General features: G+C 38.7%; 1 protein-coding gene and 1 non-coding gene across 6 annotated transcripts in view; one reads left to right on the top strand and one right to left on the bottom strand.

The window, feature by feature from the left end:
* Positions 1-25,133, top strand: part of RBPJ (recombination signal binding protein for immunoglobulin kappa J region) — a 242,205-nt gene that overhangs the window by 154,841 nt on the left and 62,231 nt on the right. Inside the window, exon 2 of one of the 5 annotated variants that reach the window (XM_070791247.1) lies at positions 12,673-12,855. The exons of the other annotated variants lie outside the window; for them this stretch is intronic. Coding sequence (XP_070647348.1) covers positions 12,839-12,855 — 17 coding nt within the window. The 5' untranslated portion in view covers positions 12,673-12,838. The remainder of the gene's footprint in view (positions 1-12,672; positions 12,856-25,133) is intronic. 5 annotated transcript variants of the gene reach the window in all.
* LOC139183768 (U6 spliceosomal RNA) lies at positions 5,807-5,910 on the bottom strand. The gene has a single exon (XR_011567385.1). It is a non-coding gene; the product is annotated as a U6 spliceosomal RNA (small nuclear RNA).

The following is a 25,133-nucleotide window of genomic DNA, read 5'->3' on the forward strand; positions in this document are numbered from 1 at the left end:
TCTTTTCTGCTTCAGATCAGATCAGATCAGTCGCTCAGTCATGTCCGACTCTTTGCGACGCCATGAATCGCAGCATGCCAGGCCTCCCTGTCCATTGCCAGCTCCCGGAGTTCGCTGAGACTCACGTCCATCGAGTCAGTGATGCCATCAAACCATCTCATCCTCTGTCGTCCCCTTCTCCTCTTGCCCCCAATCCCTCCCAGCATCAGAGTCTTTTCCAATGAGTCAACTCTTCGCATGAGGTGGCCAAAGGACTGGAGCTTCAGCTTTAGCATCAGTCCTTCCAAAGAAATCCCAGGGCTGATCTGCTTCAGAATGGACTGGTTGGATCTCCTTGCAGTCCAAGGGACTCTCAAGAGTCTTCTCCAACACCACGGTTCAAAAGCATCAAGTCTTCGGCGCTCAGCCTTCTTCACAGTCCAACTCTCACATCCATACATGACCACTGGAAAAACCATAGCCTTGACTAGACGAACCTTTGTTGGCAAAGTAATGTCTCTGCTTTTGAATATGCTATCTAGGTTGGTCGTAACTTTCCTTCCAAGGAGTAAGCGTCTTTTAATTTCATGGCTGCAGTCACCATCTGCAGTGATTTTGGAGCCCAGAAAAATGAAGTCTGACACTCTTTCCACTGTTTCCCCATCTATTTCCCATGAAGTGATGGGACCGGAGGCCATGATCTTCGCTTTCTGAATGTTGAGCTTTAAGCCAACTTTTTCACTCTCCACTTTCACTTTCATCAAGAGGCTTTTGAGTTCCTCTTTACTTTCTGCCATAAGGGTGGTGTCATCTGCATATCTGAGGTTATTGATATTTCTCCCGGCAATCTTGATTCCAGCTTGTGTTTCTTCCAGTCCAGCGTTTCTCATGATGTACTTTGCATATAAGTTAAATAAACCGGGTGACAATATACAGCCTTGACAAACTCCTTTTCCTATTTGGAACCAGTCTGTTGTTCCATGTCCAGTTCTAACTGTTGCTTCCTGACCTGCATACAAATTTCTCAAGAGGCAGATCAGGTGGTCTGGTATTCCCATCTCTTTAAGAATTTCCCACAGTTTGTTATGATCCACACAAAGGCTTTGGCATAGTCAATAAAGCAGAAATAGATGCTTTTCTGGAGCTCTCTTGCTTTTTCCATAATCCAGCAGATGTTGGCAATTTGATCTCTGGTTCCTCTGCCTTTTCTAAAACCAGCTTGAACATCTGGAAGTTCACGGTTCACATATTGCTGAATCCTGGCTTGGAGAATTTTGAGCATTACTTTCCTAGCATGTGAGATGAGTGCAGTCGTGCGGTAGTTTGAGCATTCTTTGGCATTGACTTTCTTTGGGATTGGAATGAAAACTGACCTTTTCCAGTCCTGTGGCCACTGCTGCCTTTTCCAAATTTGCTGGCATATTGAGTGCAGCACTTTCACAGCATCATCTTTCAGGATTTGGAATAGCTCAACTGGAATTCCATCACCTCTAGCTTTGTTCGTAGTGATGCTTTCTAAGGCCCACTTGACTTCACATTCCAGGATATCTGGCTTTTGCCAGTGACTTGTAGTGGTTTTTGAGATTATAATCTCTTTTTCAACTCAAAGCTTTCAGTTAACCAAATAAGTTGAAATGGAAATTTATGACATCTTCTCATTGATCCTTTTTATTTGATTTGAAATTGCTTATTGACAATGTTATTCTGAAATTGAACATCATGTCTGTGAGCTAGTACCTAGTATCATGCATGGAACTATGTTCAAAAAATTCTATTCTTTTCTTGAAGAAAAGGAGTCATTTCTTGAGAACAGGTAATATCTTTGAATAACTTAAGTTTATAAAAGATGGGTCAAGAGAGTTTAGTCTTTGTGCTTTAGTGGGGAATCCAGCTATGCTTATAACTAATATGAAGTAGAACACGGTGACTCCTATAATAGAGACATTTTGCAAGTACATAAAAATAAGGAATGATTACTTAGGACTGGGGATTTCATCAATGGCTTTTTGAAGGATTTCTTACTCTTATTATTTTTAAACCTTTTTTTTCCCCCCTTGCCATGCCATTTGGCTTGGGATCTTAGTTTGGGATCTTAGTTCCCTGACCAGGACTGGAAGCTAAGCCCTCAAACAGTGAAAATGCCAAGTCCTAAACACTGGACTGCCAGGGAATTCCCTTAAACTTTCAAATTATGCTAGAGAAAGATGAGTTCTGGGAATCTGGAGGCAGGATATTTTGTTCAGGAATACCTGGGATACTGTCTGTTCTCTGACCCTCTCTGTCAGGACACGTAGTTCTTGTAGGAGACAGATTAGTTTTAAAAACTGCAAGTGCCCAATGTTTGTAAAGATTCCTTTAAAATGGAAGAAAACAGAATCAATAGAAGGGTAAGACTAAGTAGTGGCCGAGTGAAAATGTGGCTGTCTAGTCAGCTCTGCTAGACTGGGCCTGAGAAGTGTGTCCCTGGCAACCGTGAATGTCGTTAGGGAGCCTGGGCCACCGTAGGTCTGTGCCAAGTTAGGCTGCTTGTGCTTCTGTTCTGCGTAGCCACTGCCATTCAGTTAAATTTTGTATCTTTGGGTAAATAGAGTAGGAACTAGATTAGGTCAGGTAGATCAGGAATGAGAGAGGTAATCTATGTATCTCTTTGTGCCTGTTTGTAACCCATTTGGAATGTTACACAATTAACATGAGAATATATTCTTGCATCATTATTATGGTAATTTAGAAGCCTCTAGTTCTACTTCCTTCTCCAGAGGTAACCAGTTTTAAAATTTTGAGATATATTCTTCCAATTTTCCATGTATCTAAATGCATATAAAAGTATATGAATGTAGTTTGGGTTTTCTTCAGGACAGGTGGGCTCATATTACTGTATTTGTATAGTATAATGTTTACTTTAAAAAGTTAATGATTCTTGAGTTCTTAGTGTACATTTAGAATTACTTTTCTTGGGAATTCCCTGGTGGTCCAGTGGTTAGGATTTGGTGGGCCTGGGTTCCATCCCTGGTTGGGGAACTAAGATTCTGCAAGCCATGTAGTGTAGCAAAAAAAGAAAAAGGAATTTTCCTGGCACCATTTACAAAAATAGAATGAGAAATAGATTTGTGATAAAGGGAAAGTTTCTTAAAATACAAGGAAGATAGTTTACTATCCACTGTTGGTGTATTTGCACGAGGTGTCTTCAGTTTTTTTAATTGAGCAAAATGTATGTAAAATAAGACTTATTTTTTTTAACCATTTTTAGCTGTACAGTTCAGTGGTATTCAGTTCAGTTCAGTTCAGTTGCTCAGTCGTGTGCGACTCTTTGCGACCCCATGAATCGCAGCAAGCCAGGCCTCCCTGTCCATCAACAACTCCCGGGGTTCCCTGAGACTCACATCCATCGAGTCAGTGATGCCATCCAGCCATCTCATCCTCTGTTGTCCCCTTCTCCTCCTGCCCCCAATCCCTCTCAGCATCAGAGTCTTTTCCAATGAGTCAACTCTTCGCATGAGGTGGCCAAAGGACTGGAGCTTCAGCTTTAGCATCATTCCTTGCAAAGAAATCCCAGGGCTGATCTCCTTCAGAATGGACTGGTTGGATCTCCTTGTAGTCCAAGGGACTCTCAAGAGTCTTCTCCAACACCACAGTTTATTCAAAAGCATCAGGTCTTCGGCGCTCAGCCTTCTTCACAGTCCAACTCTCACATCCATACATGACCACTGGAAAAACCATAGCCTATCATTCAGAACTTTTTCCATCTTCCAAAACTGAAACTCTGAACCTATTAATTAACTCTGTTCCCCCCTATCTTGAGCCCTTTGTAACTACCATTCTGCTTTCTGTCTCTATGAAATTTGACTGTTCTACGTACCTCATGTGAGTGGAGTCATACAGTATTCTCCTTTTGTGACTGGCTTATTTCACTTAACATGAGGTCTTCAAGGTTCATCCATGTTGTAGCATGTGTCAGAATTTCCTGCCTTTTTAAGGTAGAATAGTGTTTAATTGTATGCATGTACTACCACATTTTAAAAATCCATCCATCTCCTGGTAGACATTTAGGTTGCGTTTGTTTGAGTTTTTTGTTTGTTGGTTTTTGGTGGGAGGAATCTTAGGTTTTTTGTTTTGTTATTGAAAAGTGGATATGGTAAAATTGAATTTGATAAAACTATGCAAAGCACTACACTCCTGTAGAGACCCACTGTTTGAAAATAGTGTTTGCTGCCACAGGGATGATTTTACTTTTTACAACTCAAATATATTATGGCTGTTGGAAAAATGACTTAAAATGCTTATCCTACTAGTGGTAGACACCACAGTGGTCAAAGGTATAATATAATGTTAGACTGGACATAGATGACTTGAGGCTTTAAATATAATCATTGGATAATTGTGACAGTTAGTAAAATGTACAAAATTATGTGCACTCTGAAGTGCCCAAAACAGAGATGGTGTTATAATACATGTCCTAGTATTACATGATTGACTTAAGAACTGTTTGAAGAATTTAAACTATTAGATAGGTGAAATAAAACAGCCCCTGCATCTGATGAAATAACTTGGTTGATAAATGTAACCTAAAATAGGGAGGAGTTATAACCTGTCCAACCAGTCCATTCTAAAGGAGATCAGTCCTGGGTGTTCTTTGGAAGGACTGATGCTAAAGCTGAAACTCCAATACTTTGGCCACCTCATGCGAAGAGTTGACTCACTGGAAAAGACTCTGATTCTGGGAGGAATTGGGGGCAGGAGGAGAAGGGGACGACAGAGGATGAGATGGCTGGATGGCATCACTGACTCGATGGACGTGAGTCTGAGTGAACTCCAGGAGTTGGTTATGGACAGGGAGGCCTGGTATGCTGCAGTTCATGGGGTTGCAAAGAGTCAGACACAACTGAGCAGCTGAACTGAACTGAACTGAACTGAATTGTTCAAGTGTCTAAAATCTTGATACTTTGTGGCAGTAATTTTCTAATTGAAGTTAAAATGAGAGTGAGGTGAGAATATCACAGAACTATCAAGAATATCAAGTGTATCACAGAGGTTCCTTTATCTTTTTATACCTTTCTCCCTAGAAGACACATACTTCCCAGATTCTCTGCAGTTCTTTTCTGTTTAGCAAAGTTGTAATTCTAGGCCTACAGCCTGAAAATGTGACTTCTATTAATACATTTCAACACAATTCCATTCAGAAACATGTGTCATGTTTTAGAACTCTTTAATACATGATTTTCTTTCATGTTCCTTTCCTATTAAAATATATACCCAAACATTGCTGCACATCAAACTTTTATAACATTTGGCATTAGGAAATGGAAGAGCATGAAGAGAATACAAAATGTAGGTGAAGCATGGTGATGGAAAATTAAAGCAATAGATGAAAAGAAGTCCTTAGAGACTTTCAAACTAGTTCTTTCTAGGATGGCTGAAGTTGTAGGACCATCCTTTAGCTTTAATAACTTCTTTCAGCCTTATGAGCTACTGGAAGGTAGTTGGTAATTTAAATGAGATGCTTAGTGTCAAGTGGAAAGCACTTCATATATGTTGTCTGTTAAGTTTCCTTCTAATCTGTGGGATTCAGACTGAGAAGCATTTTGGTGACTGGTGATCATCAGATAATAGGCTCCTGTTCTTAGCTGAGATTGCCTTTATTATTTTAACCTCTGCAGTGCTTGGACTGTCTCTAAGTTAGTCTGTATAAGTAGAGATTTTCTTAAATATGTTTACCACATTATTGTTTATTTAACATTGACAGATATAGATGGCAAGAAGATGCATAATTACTGATATTACTAGAACATTTGTTTAATAAATAATACATTTACCCCCGTTTTTGGTTTTTCAAAATATGGAGTGCTTCATGAATTTGTGTGTCATCCTTGCCCAGGGGTCATGCTAATCTCTGTATCATTCTAGTCTTAGTATGTGTGCTGCCAATGTGAGAACCATTTACCTCATTTTTAAAAAATTCGAACTGCAACCAAGAACTAAATAGACTAACCTGACTCATCATATCACCTTACTCCACAGAAAGTTCTGATAAACTGTAGTAAACTCTGTTAGAATATCTGAGCACGTCCAATTTATTATATCTAAACTGAACTACCAAAACCCCCTTCTTTTTCCCTAATGTATTTTGTCTCTCAGTTTTATTGAGATATAATTGACATATAGCTTACATAAGTTTACGGTATGCAGCATAATGATAACTTACATCACCAAAAGTTTGGTAAACAACCACAGTCTCATACAGATACAAAATTAAGAAATGAAACCCCTCTCATCTTCTCCTTAGGTTTTCCTCATTTCATGAAGTAACTCCATCCTTTGGGTCACTTAGGCTAGAAACCTTGGAGTCGCCATTGTCCTAGTCCTCTTTTTGCTTCATCTCCATGATCCACAGTATCATCAGTAGTTGGTTTTGTCTTTAAAATATGTCTGGAGGTTCTGAAACTTCAAACAGCTTCTATCCTGTGTGAGGCTTTGTCATCTTTAACCTACATAGTCCCATAGCCTCTTAACTAGTTTCTTCTGCTGCTTTTCGTATGCCTTTTCTCTTTCTCTGCTCCACAGCCAAGTTCACGCTGACCTTCCTCTCTTCAGATCTTCATCTTTTTTGACTCAAAATTTGGGGTAAAAAGCTCAAAACCTTCCTGATGTTCCCTACAACATGTACATGCACACCCCGACCTGTACTCACACAAACTCCCATAATCTCTTGTCTCCTAATAACCTCTTGAAATCTGTTCCTCGCCGAAACACTCCTGCTTTGAGGCCCTTGGACCTGCTGTTTTTCCCTTTGCAGGAAATCTTCCTTTCACCACCTCCTTCAGATCTTTGCTCAAATATTACCTCATTGAGGGCTTATTTAAAATTGTATACCTCACCCCCTGTCTCCCTTATCCTTTCCTTCTCTTTCTGTCCATAGTGTTTGCCACTATCTAACATTCTAATTATCAATACATTGTAAACTGCTGCCAAGGATTTTGGTCTTGATTTATACACAAAGATATTCTCAGTACTTTGAAAAGGGGTGGCACATTGTAAATGTTAAAATATTTGTTGAATTAATGAATTTATCAAGAGAAAGGAAAATGCTTGAAGGCATGAATTAGAGCCACAGATTGGATCATCATTGACATAATTGAAATAAACATAAAAGTGTGAAAAATTTAAAACAAGCATAAGTATTTCTTGAACATTAAGTAAAAAATTTATAGGAAAATGTTTTGACTTTAGAATTGCGACATTAGCGGTAACTGATTATCAGATTGTGCCTTCAAAGTCAGTAATGTTTATGCTTTACTCTAATGGGCAGTGATCTAGGTACTTTCACATTTAAGCAGCATTTAAGCATTATTATTGTAGTTTTATTCTGTTATTATCTACAGAGAAGTTGTGATCGGTCAGAAATTACCCTTCCGGTGAGTTTCTAACCCATGTCTCTTCACTGCCAAGTCCAGAACTTGATCAGCTCATTCTTTTATACTCATGACCACACAGTTTTTCAAGCCACCAAAATTTACATTTTATTTTAAACAAAAAGAGACCTAAGCAAGTAAACTGAAGGAGGAACAAAATGATATGGAGAAACTCAGTTCACTCATAACCATTTTTGTAAGTATATACCTTAAAGAAAGTAGAGGTAGATTTGGTTCAGCCTCTTTAGTGTTTCTTCCTTAGCTTCCTCTCATATCCTAGAAGGGAAAGAAATGTCTGCTGATGGCTGTATCTGCTTGTTTTGAGTAAATGTCTAGTAGTTTTCATGAGCTGATTTACTGTATTACTACTTTTCCTGCCTGATGTCCTTTACTCAGCACTTGAACAGTGTACCTTCCATCTCCCTGTTCATTTTCCCCACCCTCCTAGCTTAGACAGGTAGCAACTTGCTAACACTAATCTATTTGAAAAGGACAGTTGTGTGTGTGTATGTATGCATGTGTGTGTTTATATTTAAATTATATTTGTCCATACTGTGCCATCTAGATTTCTAGCAAAAAATTCAACCATATTCTAGTTGACCCCTGGGTGTTTGTCACTTTAAGAGCAGCAGCAGCAGCAGCAGGCGCTTAGCTAGTTTTTAATGATGTTGCTGAAAGTTAGGATATGCATATTGAGAAAAGGGCTTCCCCATTTGGGAACTCCTCAAAAGTAAAATTAGCTGAATGTTGCATCTTCCAGAATTGCTAGATCTCAAATGTCTTTTAGATAGTGGGTCTCACTGATCTTCAGTTTAACCTGTTAGCTATAGGTGCTTGAAGTCCCCTGGCCTCCAGTGTTTAATTGGAAAAGGAGTTACAGTTTTACTATCAAGATGGGAATTGGAATAGTTTATCATTCTTGGAAAGATTCTTTGCAAGTTGCTCAAACCAGATTTAGCTTTAGAATTGAAACCTTTATTAGCACTGACATAAAGGAGCTTAGAACTTAAATACCTAGAATACATGATTTCCATACTTTAGATAGTAGCAGTGGTTACTTTGCTGTCATTATTTAACAGGACTGTTTTTGAGTACTTGATTGACAACTCATTTAAAATTAAAGTTTTGTAAAACACATTCCCCAAATTATGGTATCTAAGTAAAAACACATTGCATCATGAACTCAGTAGTTAGAACTTTTCTTCTTAAAAACTTCTTATATATAATAGCCTGTGAGAATTTATGTAAAAGCACTAACTTAGCTCAGCATGTAGTATGTCATCCATTGTAAGCACTGAAAACATTAAAAAGTTTTTTAACTTGTTGAGATCTCACCTATTTCACCTCCTCTTTATTCTTTTCCTGTTAAATATCATGTGATGTTAAATTCTGTTTTGCCCACTACTACTGCAGTTTGTGGATATGGAAGGGTGGGGCAAAGGTCCACAGATCTGAAACACCATGGTGTGTTCTGAGAAGTGTACACATGTCCCGTGTGGCTAGAACAAATGTTGTCTGGAGGAGACCAGAAACTGGATCAGGGAGAAGCTGTTGCATATGTACAATTAAACCAAACCCAGCACCTTTTTTCTTTCATACTTCTTAATATTGTGTTCTTCCTCAACAAAACTCCGTTTCTTTCTTTTTTTTTTTTTTAATCTTCAAATTTTAATTCGATTTATTTATTTGGCTGTGTTGGCTCTTAGTTGTAGCTCATGGGCTTAGTTGTTCCTCAGCATATGTAATCTTAGTTCTCCGACTAGGGATTTAACCCAAGTCTCCTGCATTGCAAGGTGGATTCTGAACCACTGGACCACCCAGGGAAGTCCCCAAACTCAAGTTTCTTCTAAAATAAGTCTACCTAGGTATATTTTAAAAGCTGGCAAGTTTCTGTAATACCTTTTGATGATCTTTTAAAAGTTTTCTGTTGAGATTTCTGGTGGTTTGAGAGTAATAAAATTTGGGATGCTGTAAAACAGTATGTGACAGGTAAAGTCTTTGGAGTATTTTTTTAGCTTTTATTTTATATTGGAGTATAGTTGATTTACATTATTGTGCTAGTTTCGGATGTACAGCACAATGTTTTGGTTATACATACACAGTGTGTGTGCTCAGTTGTGTTCGACTCTTTGGAACCCTATGGACAGTAGCTTGCTGGGCTCCTCTGTTCATGGGATTTTCCCAGGAAGAATACTGGAGTGGGTTGCCATTTCCTTCTCCAGGGTATCTTACCAGCCCAGGGATGGAACCTGGGTCTCCTGCGTCTCCTGCATTAAAGGTAGATTCTTTACACTGAGCCATCGGGGAAGCCCCATATACATGTACATGTAGCTGTTTTTCAGATTCTTTTGCCATTTAGGTTATTGAAGAGTATTGAATAGAGTTTCCTGTGCTATAAATAGGTCCTGTTTTCTGTATAGAAAAATCAACTGATATTTGACTGAATATCCTCAGCTAGTACATGGTTTGCTCATCATGAGGCTAAGACTGGGAGCAGTCCATGGGGAAACATGACAGTACAGCTTCTTAAGGGAAATAAATTTCATGCTTATTTTTGTTTTGTCAACCAAAAGTTATAACTACTACGATTTACAAGTCAGCTTTAAAAGATCTTTCGTGTGCATGAGTTCATGAACAACCTGGATCTCATTTGTAGGAATCAAATGAACTTTCTGACTTGAACAATTAAATATGATTCTAATCCTTCTTAGTGGCCTTAGTGAATGTGCATATACTCTCTTGTTAAATTATAGATAAAAAATCTATTTATATACACTGCCTACATTTTGATTAAGATGCATTTATAAAATTAGATTATTGTTATATCAGCCAGGTTGAAGAATAAAGCTTCAGTGTTGGACTTGATTTCTTCTGATTGCTTCTGGGAGATAGATTAGCATAGCAACATGAATGTGGGTTTTAGAGTTGGACACATGAGAGGGGATATTAGACCAATCACTTTGAGTCTTTGATGCATTATGTTGAATAAATTAGTGCTCAAATCTCCAGGAGCCTCAGTCTGTAAAAGAGGCCACTAGTCAGTCTTAGATCAGGATGAAATAAAATACCATTAGGTTCCTAGCATGAGTCTTCTTAGGTGTTGCTACTGGTAAAGAACCTGCCTTCCAATGCAGGAGATATAAGAGATGCAGCTTCGATCCCTGGTTTGGGAAGATCCCCTGGAAGAGGGCATGGCAAACCCACTCCAGTGTTCTTATCTGGTGAATCCCAGGACAGAGAAGCCTGGCAGGTTACAGTACATAGAGTGGCCCAGAGTGAGATGTAAATAAAGTGACTTAGCACATGCACACACACAAGTCCCTAGCTTAGTTCCTGGCATATTATCAACAGTGGTAGCTCCAGTACCACGTCTTTTCTCCAGTAATATTTACGACAACATTGTGTAGAAAAAGTGTTGCAATTCCAACTGGAGGGTCTAGATCTAAGTCCTAGTTCTTTTCTCATATTGTGTGTTTTCTTGGGTCAATCATTTGACCACAGAGTGTCAGTTTTCTCCCCAATAAAATGAGATTATTAAAAATGAGATAGTGAGTAAACATTGGGCTTTTGTTCTTTATTCTCTAATGTATTTAAAGCCTGCCTTAGTTCTCAATGGTTCACATTATTCTTCCTGTGTAAGAGAGGAACTGCACTTCAGGAACATTAACCTGATAGTTACATATAGGATATGTTTATTTGGAGGGACAGAGTGTAGGAAACAATGTGGATTTCCTTCCAGGAGGTTGTAACACATACAGAGGCTTTGAAAGGTTTTAAGCTAGAGGAGGGAAATGATCAGTTTAAAAGATGATTGTGGCTGCAGTGATTCAGTGGACTAGGTCCCTTGTTTCTGTTGTTCATTATTGTTTTCCCACCTGCCCTGGTAGAATTCTTTTCTGTATTCAGTTATGCCACTATTTCTAGCTTTCCGAAGAGTTACCTGTATTTTGGAATCTGTATTCCCTACAACCTGCAATAAATCTAAATCTCAGGAATATGTAGTTTTTCTGAGATTCATCTGTTGAATCTACCCTTTTAAGCAGGAGATAATTTCTGTTTTTCCTTAGAATGTGCTTTTTAGCTCTAGCTGGGAAACTTCTGTCATCTTCCATTCCTTGCCTGTTAACCTTTATACAAGCTGTTCCACAAACCCAGAGTATAGCAAACCTCTCCCAACTACTTTCTTTCCTTGGAAGCTCTTTTTATGGCTTGCTTTTATTAAAAGTTTCCTGAACAGTCATCCTAAAGCAATGTTAATTGCTTTATGACATAAATGTGTGTATTACTTCTTTTATTTCGTTTGTGTAGCTTGAGTGTTCATTCTTCTTACAACTATAGAGTGCCAAGCTTGAAGCAAAAGTAGAGTGAATTTTTAGTTTTAAAATATGGTAATAGACTTCTTATTGTATCATTTAAATAAGTGTTTTTAATGTCTTCATGTGTAAGAAAGGTGGAGTGGGGTGAAGAGAAAGGAGGAATCAGGTAACCTGCCAAGGCAATCACAGAAGCACTAAAACCTGATAGTTAGCCGTTGATCTATTCATTTATCTGCATGCTTTTCATAGAAGTAAACTTTAGAAACAGAAACTTTTTACACGTTAATGACTTCCATGGAATTAAAATGATTCAGTAATATTAGCATCAGGAAAAGGGGTGTTATTTGAGGGCATTCCTGTTGGGTCTATTAACAAATTCCATTTTATGCAGGTGTGTTGTAATTTCCAGCTCTTCTTCTACATAAAGTAGTTGGTCAGAGGAGAACCTGGCATCTACCAAGTGTTCCAGACCTGTCTTTTAGGTTGTTTTAATTCCTTGAGAAGAAAACTGAAGAATCAGTTGGGGCAAAGAAATTTGTGGGATTTGGATAGATCCCAATAAAGCAAGCTAGTGGTAAAGAACCTACCTGCCAATGCAGCAAACGTAAGAGATGTGGTGGGTTCGATCCCAGAGTCAGGAAGATCACCTGGAAAGGGCATGGCAGCCCACTCCAGTATTCTTGCCTGGAGAATCCCATGGACAGGAGCCTGGTGGGCTACAGCCCATAGGGTCGCAGAAAGTCGAACACGACTGAAGCGAAAGTACTCACGCATGCAGGAAAGCAAGGGCTGTTGCTGGCCACTAAGCAGGTACTCTTCCTCATTCCCATGAGGGTCATATTAAAAGTGACAGTGTTACATAGCAGGAGCAGCAGCTGGTTTGCTTTTTAGTCGTGGCAGCAGTTAACACAGTGCACTAGTGGCTTAACATACCAACACTTAAGTCCTTTTTTTGTTTGTTTGTTTTTAAGTCATTGAAATTATGAAACTGTCATTCAGATGGAACCATTATAGTTCTTCGGAAACATTTTGATCTCAAAAGGAAAGGAGAATTATACAGATATACTGGCTGAGGTGTTTTGAGGTGCATCGAAGTGTTCCAGCCCGTGGCTTACCTTAACATGTTCTTGAAGTACCATGGCGTGGATTAAAAGGTATGCTTTAGAAATCTTCCAGTGATCCCCCAAGGTCATGGGTAGAACAAACACTAATTCTATATTTAATTAACATGTATTTAAAATATTTTAATACTTAGATTGCAGATGTGGTTATGGATTTATGGCAAAAGTATTTTTTGTTTATTAAAAAAAACTATATATCCCAAGCTTGTTGGCTGAGTCCCCTCTTCCCCCCTTTTGAGATATGGTTATAGGAGACACTGGAGTAGACATTTTTTGCTAAATTTTAATAGTAATCGGTTATAATTTTCTTTCATCAAATAGTTTGGGGATTATTCACATGTTAGTCTGTAATTATCGTTATGGTTTACATCATAGGCTAGTTTCTCTGCAGTGCTGTCATTTCATTGTAGCCTGAACAGGAAATAATTGGATACAGTTCTTCAGTTAGGGTATTAATTTGACCAAACAAAATAATTTTTACGTGGACCATTTATAGTTTGTGCTGTTTTTGTCTTTTACAAAAAATTTTTACTGAGAGGAAAATGAGTGATGCTTCATTAGTAGTGTGATTGTTCTCTCTTCACCACCATGAGTACACAGTTAATCTTCCACGTGCGTGAGGTATGTAGTCCCACTGTTGCTTGTGGTTGCTAATAGTGGTAATTCTAGGCTTCGTGTTACCCTCTTAACCGTCAAAAATCTTTAGGGTTTTTATGTTCATAACATTTTATTTGAGTGATGTAGTCAAAACCATTTCTTAATTATTTGAAACCTTGGAAACCTCCTAATTGTGTACTATGTGCTTGCTACTAAATGTTTTCTTCAAGATGTGGGAGTGAATCCACCCAGGGAGAATGCTGAATTCATTTATGTTACGTTGGGTTCAAAATTCTTTATCTTTTAGGTAATGAAGGAAAATATGTTGGGAAAATAGAGGTTTAAATCATGGATATATAAGTGTAATAGAAATACAGTGGAACAGCCTGTAATTTTTCTCATTTAGGCTACCTTCTGTTGAGAACCTTTTGATGTGTCAGCAGTTAAATTATCAGTGGAATTTAGTTGTTAAATCTAAGACAAAACTACTTTTTATTAAATTCTAGCCTATAGTGACAGTGAATCAAATTTCAAGGTGAAGTCAACTGTCGATTAATTCAGCAGGTGTTTTATGTCCAATATGGTAGTATCTACTCCTTCGAAAAAGATCTTTTCTGACATAATGGGTTGGAGATGGTATTGATACGTTGTCTACAAAATATATTTCTCTGTAATACTTGCCACTTGAGCTTAAAAAAGTCTCCTTTTATATCTCCTTTTAGATGTACTTGGGCATCTGTCTGTTTCTTTTTAACGCCACAGAGGATTCTTGATGCACAGCCAGACCTGGGTACTCCTTTTCTTTTGGAAGAGCTTACACCTTGGTGGTTAAGAGCTTAGATTCTGCAGCCAGCCAACCTGGGTTTCACATCTGGCACTACTTTGTGGTTTTGACAGGTTGTAAGAATGACATGGAAAAAATATAAATTTATGTATTAAAAATACAATACCATAAGTATATACTTATATAATTTACATATTGCATTATGTGTATATACACACATATACATACCTTAACACACACCACTTGTATAGATAAATTATACATGAATTAGTGTAGGATTGAGCATGCGAGAAGCCAGTGTTAGAGTAACAGTGGTGATGATTATTAAATGCTGTATCAGGAACTCCTTTGTGTGGGGGTGTAATGCTGTCACACTTTTTCTTTTCCTGAATCTTATACCTTCTTGTATGGTCTTCCTGGAGTTAAATAAACAATCACTCTTTGACTACTGTTTTCAGTTCTTTGAGCTTTTTCTCATCAGTGAAAGAAGGTGGCCACTAGAGACTGGTAATTTATTTGTGGTTCTCTTATCCTGCTAGGTTGATTTGTGTGTTCTCTGAAGCTGTGTTTTTCAAATTGCAGGTTTCCACCTATTCATTAGTGGGTCAAGAACTCAATTTAGTGGGTTATGATCAGCATTAAGACATGTAATAGAAAAGAAAATCAGAGCAGTGAATGTAGAAAGGAGTATTTTGAAACAAACTTGTTTCGTTTTTTTAAGCTGAAATAAACAAGATAGGCACATTTATGTGTATGTTGATTGGATCGTTTTAGTTCCACTAAGTGTATGCTTCCCATAGTAATAGATGTCCCTCAGAAGTGGTATTGGTTTTATATTGTTTTGCCTTGCTGAGAAAAAGTGACCAGGATAGGTTCCAGTCTGTGGCTCCTAGCGATATGCAAGTGAAGTTCAGTATAGGAGACTGTCTGAGGAGTAGGAAGAAAAGGGAAACATAGTAGCCACAGCTCTTGAGCGGCATTAACTACGCCTGTTTTATCAAGTAATCTAGTATACCGTCCCTTAGCATGTATTCTGGTGTTAATCAACTCTTAAATCAGTAGTTTTCAAACTGCCAATGGCAGCCCATTTTGTAATCAATTTAATAAGTTGCTGTTCTTCTCGCCTCTCCCCCCAACAAATTAAATGAAATTTGTTGGACAGAAAAGGAAATGTCATGAGTGTATCACGTGATATAGTTGTGTAAAAACTTGTTTCAAGGTACGTATATGTACTGTATTGCAGACCTAAGTTCTAGTAATGATCAACTGGGAAACAGTATGAAACTCTGTCTTATAAATCTGTATTGTCAAACTAATCTCAGTCAGAGAAGACTTCAGATATTTAAAACAGTATTATTAGCTCAGTAGTTTTATCTCTGACATTCAGATCAGATCAGATCAGTCACTCAGTCATGTCCGACTCTTTGCAACCCCATGAATCGCAGCACGCCAGGCCTCCCTGTCCCTCACCAACTCCCAGAGTTCACTCAGACTCAGGTCCATTGAGTCAGTGAAGCCATCCAGCCGTCTCATCCTCTGTTGTCCCCTTCTCCTCCTGCCCCCAATCCCTCCCAGCATCAGAGTCTTTTCCAATGAGTCAACTCTTTGCATGAGGTGGCCAAAGTACTGGAGTTTCAGCTTTAGCTTCATTCCTTCCAAAGAAATCCCAGGGCCGATCTTCAGAATGGACTGGTTGGATCTCCTTGTAGTCCAAGGGACTCTCAAGAGTCTTCTGCAACACCACAGTTCAAAAGCATCAGGTCTTCGGCGCTCAGCCTTCTTCACAGTCCAACTCTCACATCCATACATGACCACTGGAAAAACCATAGCCTTGACTAGATGAACCTTTGTTGGCAAAGTAATGTCTCTGCTTTTGAATATGCTATCTAGGTTGGTCATAACTTTCCTTCCAAGGAGTAAGCGTCTTAATTTCATGGCTGCAGTCACCATCTGCAGTGATTTTGGAGCCCAGAAAAATAAAGTCTGACACTCTTTCCACTGTTTCCCCATCTATTTCCCATAAAGTGATGGGACCGGATGCCATGATCTTTGCTTTCTGAATGTTGAGCTTTAAGCCAACTTTTTCACTCTCCACTTTCACTTTCATCAAGAGGCTTTTGAGTTCCTCTTTACTTTCTGCCATAAGGGTGGTGTCATCTGCATATCTGAGGTTATTGATATTTCTCCCGGCAATCTTGATTCCAGCTTGTGTTTCTTCCAGTCCAGCGTTTCTCATGATGTACTCTGCATATAAGTTAAATAAACCAAGTGACAATATACAGCCTTGACATACTCCTTTTCCTATTTGAACCAGTCTGTTGTTCCATGTCCAGTTCTAACTGTTGCTTCCTGACCTGCATACAGATTTCTCAAGAGGCAGATCAGGTGGTCTGGTATTCCCATCTCTTTCAGAATTTCCCACAGTTTCTTGTGATCCACACAGTCAAAGTCTTTGGCATAGTCAATGAAGCAGAAATAGATGTTTTTCTGGAACTCTTTTGCTTTTTCCATGATCCAGCGGATGTTGGCAATTTGATCTCTGGTTCCTCTGCCTTTTCTAAAACCAGCCTGAACATCAGGAAGTTGACGGTTCACATATTGCTGAAGCCTGGCTTGGAGAATTTTGAGCATTACTTTCCTAGCGTGTGAGATGAGTGCAATTGTGCGGTAGTTTGAGCATTCTTTGGCATTGCCTTTCTTTGGGATTGGAATGAAAACTGACCTTTTCCAGTCCTGTGGCAGTAGGGAACAGTTATTTAACTATGAAACTTCATATTTGTTTTTTATAGTATTATTTGTGTGTGTGTGTGTGTGTGTGTGTGTGTGTGTGTGTGTTTTCTTGTTGCTTGCTTGCCCGGCTAAATATTTAAAGGCTCATAGTGTGGGAGAAGGCAATGGCACCCCACTGCAGTACTCTTGCCTGGAAAATCCCATGGATGGAGGAGCCTGGTAGGCTGCAGTCCATGGGGTCGCTAAGAGTCGGACACGACTGAGCGACTTCCCTTTCACTTTTCACTTTCATGCATTGGAGAAGGAAATGGCAACCCACTCCAGTGTTCTTGCCTGGAGAATCCCAGGGACAGCGAAGCCTGGTGGGCTGCCATCTCTGGGGTCGCACAGAGTCGGACACGACTGAAGCAACTTAGCAGCAGCAACAGCAGTGTCAGTGATAGTGAAGTCTCTCAGTCGTGTCTGACTCTTTGCGACCCTGTGGACTGTAGACAGCCAGGCTTCTCTGTCCATGGGTTTTTTTCCCAGGCAAGAATACTGGAGTGGGTTGCCATTTCCTTCTCCAAAAGGCTCATAGATAAGAAATTTATAATATTTCTTAGTTGTGGAGGAGTTACTCTTTGAATTGATGAAAATGACCCATGCAATTAAAAAATTACAGAAAAACTGATGATACATGCTAAAATTTACCTACTTCATTCTCCTATTCCTTAGATCTTAGAATCTTTTCATATACCTTCTTTGCTTCAGAAGGTATATATAAAAATTTAACACTGAAAAAAATGTTACCATAAATAAAATATATCACAAGTATTTAAGGTAGTTAAATGTTAGAGCTTCTGTTTTTGTGAGGATTTGATAATTTTTAAATTTTTATTTTTCTTGGATTAGTGCCTCTACTATTCCAGTATCTGCATAATAGCACATATTTTCTTTATAGACTTATTAAAGATGATCACAGAGTTTCTGGTGAGTATTTTTTTAAAAATAAAGCCTCAGAGTAGGATAGTGTCAGGATATGCATGTTTTAAGATTGTATTTGAAATACAGTTTCCTCCTCCCTAGAAAACAATAAGAGAATGAAGACTTCTGGTAAATTGTTTCATAACAATGGAATTTGTACATTAGTTTTCTCCACTTGGGAGTTGAAAAACAGAGAAAATCTTTGCCAAAATAATAGGTCAAAAGATAATAAGCACAATTTATTTTTCTCTGCAAGTTGTTAGAAATTGAGTCAAAACCATACATAGTAGCTGCTCTGAATTGGGTGAAATATACTCCACTTCAGTTGCTCAGTCATGTCTGACTTTTTATGACCCCAGGGACTATAGCATGCCAGACTTCCCTGTCCATCACCAACTCCTGGAGCTTGCTCAAACTCATGTCCATTGAGTTGGTGATGCCATCCAACCATCTCATCCTCTGTCATGCCCTTCTCCAGCCTTCAGTCTTTTTAAGCATCAGGGTCTTTTCAGATGAGTCAGTTCTTTGCATCAGGTGGCCAAAGTATTGGAGTTTCAGCTTCAACATCAGTCCTTCCAAAGAATATTCAGGACTGACCTCCTTTAGGATGGACTGTTGGGATCTCCTTGCAGTCCAAGGGACTCTCGATAGTCTTCTCCAACATCACAGTTCAAAAGCATCAATTCTTCATCTCTCAGCTTTCTTTAAGGTCCAACTCTCACATCCATACATGACTACTGGAAAAACCATAGCTTCGAATAGATGGACCTTTGTTGGCAAGGTAATGTTTCTGGTTTTTAATATGCTGTCTAGGTTGGTCATAGCTTTTCTTCCAAGGAACAAGTGTCTTTTAATTTCATGGCTGCAGTCAGCATCTGCAGTGATTTTGGAGCCCAAGAAAATAAAGTCTCTCACTGTTGACATTGTTTCCCCATCTATTTCGCTGAAGTGATGAGACCGGATGTCATGATCTTAGTTTTCTGAATGTTCAGTTTTAAGCCAACTTTTTCACTCTCCACTTTCACTTTCATCAAGAGGCTCTTTAGTTCCTCTTCATTTTCTGCCATAAGGGTGGTGTCATCTGCATATCTGAAGTTATTGATATTTCTCCTGGCAATCTTGATTCCAGCTTGTGCTTCTTCCAGCCCAGCGTTTCTAGTGATGTACTCTGCATATAAGTTAAATAAGCAGGGTGACAATATACAGCCTTGACATACTCCTTTCCCAATTTGAAACCTGTTGTTTCATGTACAGTTCTATCCTTTCTTTCCATGTACAGTTGAATCCTTTCTATTATTGTTTCCCCAAGCACCCCACCCCACCCCCAAACCCCCACCCAACCTTGTCTTTTCTCAGACTTCCTACTTATATCAGTGGCGTTACTTGGCTTTTCATCATTACCTTAGTCATGTTTACTTCCATCATCATCACTTTTGGCCTCATGCTGCTTATCCTGTTGGGTGCAGGGTTTCATGCAAGGGGATACCCTTGTGGCATTTGTTTCTTTATAACCGTGTCCCTTTTACTTTGTTTATCATAACGCATGTGAGCAACTTATCTTTTTCTTTCAAAGCTTTTCCTCCTAAACTGTAGTTTAGAAATAAACTCAACTACCTTCTAGTTATAGTTGTCCTAGAACTGAGATCACTGACTAGAGGCAGCACCCCAACCACACATCTAGAATTAGAAGAAAACATATCATAAATTACTGTGTTAATTATTAGATACGGCTCCATTATACTTTTGGTTACTAAAACAGATCAGTCAAAAATACCCCCTAAGAATCAAGATTAAGGTGCTTTGAAAGTATTTTAAAAGTCATTTTAGATTTAACAAAGTTTAAAAAAAATAAATCTTTTAAGTGATAGTATTTTTAGAATTAGGAACTTTCTGAAACTAATTTTTAATTTATTACTTAAAAAGAATACTATTTTGCATTTCTGTGGGATCTGGGATATCTGTTAAGAATATTAGAACCCATCTCAAATATGACCTACTTGAAAATGGGCATATGCTTTGAAACTGTCATAAAAATCAGGGAATCTCTTTCTTTTGAAAAATACAATGAAATCAGTTGATGTTACACTATTGAACTGTTAGTGTATGTAGGTGAGTGATAAGCAGGGAAATGTGCATGGGTTTTCTTGGAAATGCCAGACTTGTCACTTCAATGAGGAGTACAGCTTTCATAATGGAGACTATATCAACCATGTAGCCAGTTTCCTACACCTCAGAGTGAATGAGCTCTGTGAGGCTCTAGTAGCTGATGAAGAGGAACTGCAAATAAATTCATGGCAGCTGCAGTTGACCTCCACAAATCTCCAGGTGTTGCTCTAACAATTACCGAGTCAACATAAAATCTTGAAAGATCATAACTGAAAATGTGCTAGTGGTCAGGAAGGACGACTGCCTCCTTTTCCCCTCTGCCCCTTAATTATTTGTTATAAGGAATCCTGGGGATTCCTAGGGTGGGAGATAGGACAAAACATTTTCAAAGCATTTACTTTGATTGAGTGCTTTTGTGTTTTATCATAGCAATGAGTGAATGAAAGTGATCAAAACTGTATGTTGAAGTGCTGGTGATAGCAGCTAGATTAAATGTGCATGAAATTGAACTTATTAAAATTCCTTTATATTTGAAATTCCTGTGGAAAAGTACTCTGAGTCAGAAACTCTAGTCTCGGGGCAAGGATAAGGGAGAGGCAAGTAACAGAAGTATATAAAACTTGGAACAGGCAGAATCCATTGAAAACATTCACTTTTGAAATAAAAGCCCCTGCGTCCTCTGCTGGGAGCCAATTTCTAATCCTTCCCCTTTCCAATCCTCCACATTACACAAATTTTTATTTTGTTGATTCCTATATCCTCAGCCCCAGGACAGTGACTAGTCATAGCAGGTACTCAGTAAATACTTGTTGAATGAATGAACTTTTTGAGAACACTAGATTTTGAGATAACGTATCTGTCCTGCAACAGCAGAATAGGCCATTCTCTTATTTACCAAACTCTTAATTCATAAATAGAATGAGTGGATATATACAGAAGTGCATCTTATTTTGAAATGATCTTAATTTGAACAGTTCTGTCATCAGTTACCTTTTGTGAGTTGAGGTTTGTAAGTCTAAAGGCCTAGAAAAGCTGAGTGCATAATAGCTAACACTTAGCAGGTATTGTACTTACAAAATGCCCCTTTAAAGTGTTTTATGGGTATTAGCTCAATCTTCACATGACTTTCCAGGTTGTCATTTAACTTTCCTATTTTACAGATATAGAGACTGAAGCTCTAGAATAACTGTGAAAGGATTGTGGTGTTTTTATTGTTGTTAGAAAGTCCTGAACTTTGGGGTAGAAAAACTTGAAAATTGTTTACACAACAAGTCAACATATTTTTCTCACAATAATAGATATCCAAGTGTGAGATTTTTTTCTTTTTTGTAGGGAAAGAATGTGATCTATGTTCGTATCCCACAGAAGAAAAGCTCTGTGTTTGAATGAAAACATTTCCGTATTTGGTGTTGACCGGATTTGGTTTGTTAGGAGGTGGACGATTGCCCTTTTATGGCCATCAGACACTCCATGGCTCTCTTTTATGTTTCTTCAACTTGGTGACTCTGTCACTTCCTCAAGCAGTCTTTCTCTCTCCTATCTTTTTTTTTTTTTTTTTTTTACTGCTCTTTTATATTGCAGTGTTTTCTCTTCTTTCTTCCTTTCTACCCCTTAGCCCCCCCTCTCTCGTTTACATGCAGTCTGAACGAACAAGAATATTAGCTCTATATTCTTACTGTTTAGAATAATATGTGACTGTGTTTTGAGTCAGAGAACCTGGCAAACCAAGTGAGAAATAAGGATGTTATGAAAATAGCATAAAATGTAGGGGCTAGTAAATTGTCCAAAAGTGAAGAGGGCTGACCCAAGGCAAAGTAGTATTCTTCTTTCAGAAGAAAGTTGTTGAGTATAATGGCCAGACGAGTAGGATTAATTTCTTGAGGAATACTAGAACCAAACCAAGGCATTTTTGGATAATCAGGGAAAAAGTCAACAATTAGAATGATCCCCCTTTTGCTTTGATTTTTATCCCAGAATTCAAACTTATACTTAACTTCAATCTTAAACTATCCTTCATACCCAAGAGTTACTAACATTTTAAAAGCCCAGGAAGTTAATTTGTTAACAGCATCATTATTATTGGCTTATACATAATGGGTCTTATATTAGCACTTGATTATTGTTATTGTAGTAAAAAATTGCCTGGGTGAAATTACTGAAAATTTACACCTGGTGTATATAAGTTTTCCTAACAGTTAGTTTTAGATTCCACATAACTACATGAAAGAACATAAACTTCTAAGGAGTTCTTTTCAGCTGTATTGTTTATAGCCCCATTTAGATCTTGATACCAGTTCTTAATAGAATCTGTCAACAATGTGGATTATCACTTTTTTTTTGAAGTGTCAGTATGCCTCATTAAACTACACTGCTATTGAAGAGCAAGAAACAGCAGTTACCTATACCATGGTATCTTGGCAGGGCATTCTCTATGGGAAAAGTAGACAGTTTCATTAGAGTGAGGAAATTAATCATCATTTTAGTTTTTTGGACTTGGTAAAATAGTTAATTCCTTTTTCTCCTCATTATAAAACTTGTGAAGTTAGTATCAGCTCATTTGGTAGACAACTTATATAAAATTCTCCTCCACTGTAGAAAATAACTTGTTGGACATTTCAGATCATTTTGTTCATAATCATTGGTTAATTCAAAATAGTTGGTCATCATCAAACAACCCAGTCAACAAATGTGCAATAGACATTTCTTCAAAGAAGACATACAGATGGCTAAGAGACACATGGAAAGGTACTTAATTATTAGATATCTAGTTATTAAATATCATGTACTTCAACAGTACATAAACCAAGAAATTCCAGATGTTCAATCTGGATTTAGACAAGGCGGAAGAACCAGAGATCAAATTACCAACATCTGTTGGATCCTAGAAAAAAGCAAGAGAATTCCAGAAGAACATCTACTTCTGCTTCTGCTTCATTGACTATTCTAAAGCCTTTGACTGTGTGGATCACAACAAACTGGAAAATTCTTAAAGAGATGGGAATGCCAGACCACCTTAACTGCCTCCTGAGAAATCTGTATGCAAGTCAAAAAGTAACAGTTAGAACCAAGCATGGAACAACAGACTGGTTCCAAATTGGGAAAGAAGTTCGACAGGGCTGTATTTTGTCACCGTGCTTATTTAGCTTATATGCAGAGTACATCATGTGAAATGCCAGACTGGATGAAGCACAAGCTGGAATCAAGATTGATGGGAGAAATATCAATAACCTCAGATATGCAGATGATACCACCCTTATGGCAGAAAATGAAGAAGAACTAAAGAGCGTCTTGATGAAAGTGAAAGAGGAGAGTGAAAAAGCTGGCTTAAAATTAAATATTCAAAAAACTAAGATCATGGCATCCAGCCCCATCACTTCATGGCAAATAGAAGAGGAAACAATGGAAACAGTGAGAGACTTTATTTTCTTGGGCTCCAAATCACTGCAGATGGTGACTGCAGCCATGAAATTAAAAGATGTTTGCTCCTTGGAAGAAAAGCTATGAAAAAACCTAAACAGCATGTTAAAAAGCAGAGACATAACTGACAAAGTCCATCTATTCAAAGCTATGGTTTTTCCAGTAGTCATGTATGGATGTGAGAGTTGGACCTTAAAGAAAGCTGAGTGCTGAAGAATTGATGCTTTTGAACTGTGATGTTGGAGAAGACTCTTGAGAGTCCCTTAGACTGCAAGGAGATCCAACCAGTCCATTCTAAAGGAGATCAGTCCTGGGTGTTCTTTGGAAGGAATGATGCTAAAGCTGAAACTCCAGTTTGAGCCACCTCATGCAAAGAGTTGACTTATTGGAAAAGACTCTGATGCTGGGAGGGATTAGGGGCAGGAGGAGAAGGGGACGACAAAGGATGAGATGGCTGGATGGCATCACCGACTCAATGGATGTAAGTTTGAGCAAGCTGCAGGAGTTGGTGATGGACAGGAAAGTCTGGTGTGCTGCAGTCCCTGGGGTTGCAAGGAATTGGACACGACTGAGCAACTCAGCTGAACTGAATTATTAGAAAAATGTAAATTAAAACTACAGTGAGACATCAACCCACAACAGTCAGAATGGTGATCATCAAAAAGTCTACAAACTGTAAATCCTGGAGAAGGTTTGGAGAGAAGGGAACCCTTTTACACTGTAAGTGGAAATGTAAATTGCGATAGCCACTGTGGAGAAGAGTATGGAGGTTGCTTTAAAAACTAAAAATAGAGCTGCCATGTGATCCTGCGATGACTTGTCAGGTGCCACTGGTGGTAAAGTGCCAATGTAGGAGATGAAGGAGACTCAGGTTTGATCCCTGGGTCAGGAAGATCTCCTGGAGGAGGGCTTGGCAATAACCCACTCTAGTATCTTGCCCGGAGAATCCTATGCACAAAGAGTTCGACATGACAGAAGCAACTTAGCACAGCATGGCACATGATCCTGCCGTGGCATATATTCATATTCCGAGAAGAACATAGTCTGCAAGGATACATGCACCCCAGTGTTGATTATAACACTGTTTACTGCTGCTGCTAAGTCGCTTCAGTCGTGTCCAACTCTGTGCAACCCCATAGACAGCAGCCTACCAGGCTCCCCTGTCCTTGGGATTCTCCAGGCAAGAACACTGGAGTGGGTTGCCATTTCCTTCTCCAATGCATGAAAGTGAAAGTGAAGTTGCTCAGTCGTGTCAGACTCTAGCAACCCACACTGTTTACAATAGCCAAGACCTGGAAGCAGCCTAAGTGTCCATCGACATAGGAATGGATAAAGATTTTGTACACATATACCATGAAATATTGGGCTTCCTTTGTGGCTCAATTGGTAAAGAATCTGACTGCAGTGCAGGAGACCTGGGTTTGATCCCTGGGTTGGAAGATCTCCTGGAGGAGGGCATGGCAACACACGAGACTACTCCAATATTCTTGCCTGAAGAATCCCCGTGGACAGAGGAGCCTGGCAGGCTACACTCCATGGGGTCGCAAAGTCAGATACGACTGAGCGATTAAGCACACCATGAAACACTGCTTATCCATTGTAAAGAATGGAATAATACCGTTTGCAGCAAGGGGGATGGATGTAGTGATTGTCATACTGAGTGAAGTAAGTCAGACAGAAATGTCCTGTGGAATCTAAAAATAAATGATACAAA

The sequence above is a fragment of the Bos indicus genome, chromosome 6 (genome assembly GCF_029378745.1).
Source record: "Bos indicus isolate NIAB-ARS_2022 breed Sahiwal x Tharparkar chromosome 6, NIAB-ARS_B.indTharparkar_mat_pri_1.0, whole genome shotgun sequence".
Lineage (NCBI taxonomy): Eukaryota > Metazoa > Chordata > Mammalia > Artiodactyla > Bovidae > Bos > Bos indicus.